The sequence below is a fragment of the Lactuca saligna genome, chromosome 5, assembly GCF_052625555.1.
Source record: "Lactuca saligna cultivar CGN05327 chromosome 5, ASM5262555v1, whole genome shotgun sequence".
Classification (NCBI taxonomy): Eukaryota; Viridiplantae; Streptophyta; class Magnoliopsida; order Asterales; family Asteraceae; genus Lactuca; species Lactuca saligna.
The window spans coordinates 221,768,611-221,773,601 of NC_136421.1; the positions used below are offsets into that span (position 1 = coordinate 221,768,611).

Genomic DNA, 4,991 nt, shown 5'->3' on the forward strand with positions numbered 1-4,991 from the left:
TATAAATTATAAATAAGAATATAATCTGTTGTTTAATGTTGCAGGTCAACTTTATTATGTGTGACAACTTGTGTATGGGCTAAGTGTTGTTCTTGGACTATCTAGTTGTGGGCTTAGGTTCATGTTGGGCTGAGGTCAGTGAAGGAAGTGATAAAAGGTCAGAAGCTGGAGGGTGCTAAGTGAAAATGTGAAGTTTCATGTATATAACCACAACCGGGAAGTGTTCCCTTGCCACTATAGCGACTGCAGCCTAAACCGCACCACATCACACCCATATGCAATGTTCCCCAGCCACAATGGTGAAACTGCACCTGAAAACCACACTACCCCCTCATTCTATCATTCTAGTTTCTATAATTAGGGTTTACATCATGTAATCTCTTATGCATCTTTTTGGTTCTTAGTTGATTCAGACTAGTTTTAGTAAGAGTTGTATATGAGCATTTTTTAGTTTTGATTGTATGTTTGGGCAAGACAATGGTAATAGTTTTTCAGTGAGAAATAAGTCGTTCTTGTTTGATTTGAGTACTTCAAGGGATATAAAATAGAGAAAAAGAGAAAGTAATGGACAAAAAAGAGAATACTTATGAAAAAATCCATTAGAAATTGGAATCAAGGCCAATGCAAGGCAGGAGTCGATTACACAAATGGTCGGCAATGAAATAGGAATGAGGGAAATAAAACAAAGACACACATGAACTCTCGAAAGCAAAAGCAAAAAACAAAATGCCTTTCAAAATGCTCTCTTTCACTTTATTATTATGTAAATATAAAATATGTGCTCCTCAAAACCTCAACTTGACCACCGGATTGCACGTCTCTTACTCATCAACAGCCAAAGGAACAGATTCCGCCTATAAAAACACCAACACAAATCATCTCCATCTCTACTACCCAATCACATATACATTTATTATTTAATTAATTCATTCACTTACCATTTTTCGATACTTCAATGCATAAAACATTTCAAGATAACGACGGATCTCAAGCCTGTCAAGCTTCGACACGTGTTTCCAGAATCCATAAACTCCAGCAAGCGTCAACAGCCTATCTGAGTATATCTGCCACGTGTATCTGTCATTTTAAGAAAAGGGTTAATTTAATTAACACATGTTTATGCTTCTAAATAAATTGGTTTTTAGTTGTTAACTGAAGAACGAAACAAGATTAGATTTTCTTACTTCTCCTGGATACGCTGCTCCGCACCCTTGGAAATGGCTTCCCAATGAGAGGGGTCGGCTTTGGTCTTCTCAAAGAACTTCACCAGAAGCTCAGTCACCTGGTCTCCATGATACGGGTCGATATGAAACCCGGATTTCCCATGAACAATGATTTCCGCCGGACCACCGTGAAGCGTTGCAAACGTCGGCAGCCCACACGTCATGGCCTCCACCACCGTCAACCCAAAGGCTTCATAAAACGCCGGCTGAATAAAAGCGCCTCTCGTATCAGCAATCACACGATACAACTCGCCGTTTCGAACCCGGTTCATCTGTGAAGAAATCCATCTAAACTGACCATTTAACTTGTACTCCTCGATTAAATCGTACATCTTCTTCATCTGAGCTTGCTCTTCCAGATCCTTCGATTCCTTCCTCCGGTCACCGCCGACCACCACCAGATTCACCAGCTCACGAAGCCGATCGTTTTTCGCGTACCACTCCACAAGTCCGGTCAAGTTCTTCACATTGTCCAGTCGAGCCATTGTGAACAAAATCGGCTTATTCTTGTCTTTCAAAACACATCTGTAACGAGTGATGTTCATTCATTCAAACGATCAATTCGAATATTAAAATTAAAAACATGGAGAATGTATAATATGTAATGCAAAACTTACAAGTGTTCTTCGTTCTCAACGGAACTGAAGAGGAGTTCATCGATTTCAGGGTGGAGTGCTGTAAGCCTCTTTTCTTTCTCGCTGTAGGAGTAGTAGATCCCCATATCCGCACCGGGTGAAACGATGTTGAATTTAGGGTCAAAGACGTCGATTCCATGGACGACTCTGTATAATCCAGGCATTGTGAAAGCTGTATGGCTCTCATACTGTCCAACGGTGTCCTTGCTGAAAACGAAATCAAAATTAGGGTTTTGTAAATCAAGAATACTGACGTGAATATGCTTTTTTACCTTCCGGCGATTTCTTGGAAGGTACTTGTGATGATAAAGTCGGTGTGATTCATGGCGATAAGATCAGCTGTAAACTGAGAGGAGAAATGGTATTTCTCATCAAAGTTCTTCCAGTAGATATCGGAATCAGGGTATTTAGTTTTCTCAAGGGCATGAGCGATGGTGCATTGGGTTACACCCAATTTGTGAGCGAGCAAAGAGGCGACAAGGTTTCCCTCACTGTAGTTTCCGATGATCAAATCGGGTTTCGCCTGCAACTCGGCGGTGACTTCTTTCGCAACATCCTCAGTGAAAGTCTCGATGTATGGCCACACCTCAAAGCGAGAGATCCATTTGCGAAGAATACCTTTTTCGTTTCTAAACGGAACTCGAAGAATATGAGAGTGCTCTGCTCCGAACACCTTCTCAAGTCGCTGTCCGCAGGTGGTTCCGACGGCGTCAGGGAGGAGCCTCGTCACCTGTTCATAATAAATAACACCGATCATCACAACCAACTTTAATAAGTATCCAGGATTTTGAACGAAGAAGAGAGGGACTTACGATGAGAATACGGGGAACAATATCAAGCCCTTGCTCCTTGATCCTCTTGAGCATCTCACGTTCTAAAGCAGGAACTTGATCGAGAATGTAAACAACTTGACCACCGGTGTCGGGGTATCCTAAAACGTTTTCTTGAGCGAAGTAACCATGAGGGGAAAGAATGACAACGTTGAAAACCATAGGGATTCTTCCAAGAAATTTCTCGAGGGTGCATGCATCAGGAGCTTCGAGAAGATCGAGTAGCATATGGATCATCTCCATGACGCCTTCTGCTTTTGCACCCCAACCTCTCTCCAATCCGATCTCTTGAAACTTATGCTCAAACTCAGAGTATGGAGTGGTGGCATCGAGTGTCGATAGGTACTCCGATGCCTTTCTTAACACGGATTGAAGAGAATTCAGGTTTTGGATTCTGTCATTCAGCATCATCGTCTGCAAATCGGAAAAACTCAGTACAGAACATTAATCAAACGAGTGAATCAAGAAGGCATTTAGTTTTGAGTGTAATACCTTGCCCTTGCAGGCATGTGTACGCAGGAAATCGAGAAGAGGATGCATGCTATCTTTGTCGTGAAACATTTTAGCAGAGAGGTGGCGATTAAGGAACTCAACCCCGTTCCCGATGGACTTGGTTAGGGTTGGCCGGGGAAAAGATGCGGTGAAAGGTTCGAAGTCCAATTCCAGTACGAAGTTGCCATTTGAGCTGCGATGGTTCAGAAATTGTGTAAACATGTGCGTAAGAAACCGAGGAAAGAGGCGAATTTATTGGTGAAAGGATAACGATACTTACGATCCATTAACGAGTTCTTCTTTGAAGTGAAGATACTCGGGAACAGTTAATTCTTCAACGACCAGTGCATTCACATTTACTCTTACATATTCCCAAACACCAGGTCGGAGACGAATAGCAAGTGCAACCCATGGAGGCAACACTATTGCTTCCTATCAATCGAAAAAAAAAACAGAGGATCAATCGGATGCATGATGATTCGCTTAATTTTGTTTGTTTATTAGATCATATACCTGTGTCGATTTGAGAACTTCATGAAAGGCACCGTCATGAAGTTTGGTATCCTCCTTGCAGATTGCATCAAATTCAGCCATGAGTTGGTGAGGCTTCAATATTCCTTTTCCATGGCTCTCAATCCTTGAGAATATCAGATTATAAACAAATATTAAAATCATTCGCACAATCGTGTCTGAGAAGATGAGCCAGAAAGCAGAACATACCTTGAAAGAACCATTAGGATTTCATTACGATGAGTTGCGAGGGTTGAATCCAAACGCTCTCGCAGACTGTGAACACGAGTGAAAACTTTTTCCGCCATGATCGGCCGCAAACTCAGAAAGGTTTTCAACTGCAAGAGAAGGAAGGTTTTAGATGATCTGATTACTAAAATACAGAGGAATTAAATTTGTAGAAGAAACAACAATCCAGGTGTCTGATGTTTATTGATCCACCAGTTCCTACGCTTCTAGAGAAAAATGATTATTCAAGTAAGAAAAGCGAAAGAAAGTCAATGGCGGCCACCACCATGAATTCAAAACTTGAATTATATCAACCACCTGGCATTATTTACTGATATAAAATTCCTTCTATTACTAATAATGCCCTAAATCGATGTATGAAGTTGATAGATTCATTATCGGAACTGTGAAGCACAAGTATGAAGTCCTGAAATAGGTACTGTAATGAACAAAAACCAGAAACAGGGATGAATCCTAATATGAAGTTATCTGCAAAAAATTAAGCTACATGGCAGAGAAATCAAAAGCAACTAAAACTTGATTCGAACATCGTGATGAAGTTTTGTGCTAATGTTGAGGACAAAAATTAGAGAAATCAAAAAAAGGAAATAAAGTAGTTTCGATCATCCTGACCAAATACATACATCACACCTTTTAACTTGGTTTTCAACAGAACAGCAAAGTGGACGTAATTGACGATAGAGAAAAAGGGGTGAACGGAAGGATAGAGATGAGAAGGCAATTAAGGGAATGGTGTGATTTTATAGGCAAAGAAAGGAGAAAGCGGAAATTCTTTCAACCCTTTTTTTAATATCTTTTTCCTACCACCTTTGTCGACTACAGTAATACCACCACCACCTTCCTATTTCATTTACTAATAATGAGACGTATTAAAGAAAGTAAATAAAATTTATTTTTTGAGTGAATTATGTCATATAATAATTACATGTATTAAGGAAAGTAAATTTTTTTTTTTGAGTGAATTATACCATACTTATACAATATCTTCTTTTGAGTGTAGAAGAAGAAATCTGTAGGTTAAAGGAGAAGATATTAAAGACAAAATTAATTTT

The 4,991-nt window shown here is 40.0% G+C and overlaps 1 protein-coding gene across 2 annotated transcripts; it reads right to left on the reverse strand.

The window, feature by feature from the left end:
* Positions 1 to 581: 581 nt before the first annotated feature.
* LOC145045079 (sucrose synthase) lies at positions 582 to 4,703 on the reverse strand. 2 transcript variants are annotated; one of them, XM_078993426.1, is made up of 11 exons: positions 4,570 to 4,703; positions 3,901 to 4,028; positions 3,694 to 3,817; positions 3,461 to 3,612; positions 3,181 to 3,373; positions 2,671 to 3,102; positions 2,131 to 2,588; positions 1,841 to 2,065; positions 1,185 to 1,748; positions 939 to 1,077; positions 582 to 854 (listed from the first exon to the last, which is right to left on the reverse strand). In XM_078993426.1, the coding sequence occupies exons 2-11, from the start codon at positions 3,996 to 3,998 to the stop codon at positions 822 to 824; spliced, it is 2,418 nt and encodes an 805-aa protein (XP_078849552.1). In that variant the 5' UTR covers positions 3,999 to 4,028; positions 4,570 to 4,703; the 3' UTR covers positions 582 to 821. The 2 variants fall into 2 exon arrangements, with proteins under 2 accessions (XP_078849552.1, XP_078849553.1); XM_078993427.1 differs by having other exon boundaries at positions 4,563 to 4,662.
* Between the last annotated feature and the right edge of the window lie 288 nt (positions 4,704 to 4,991).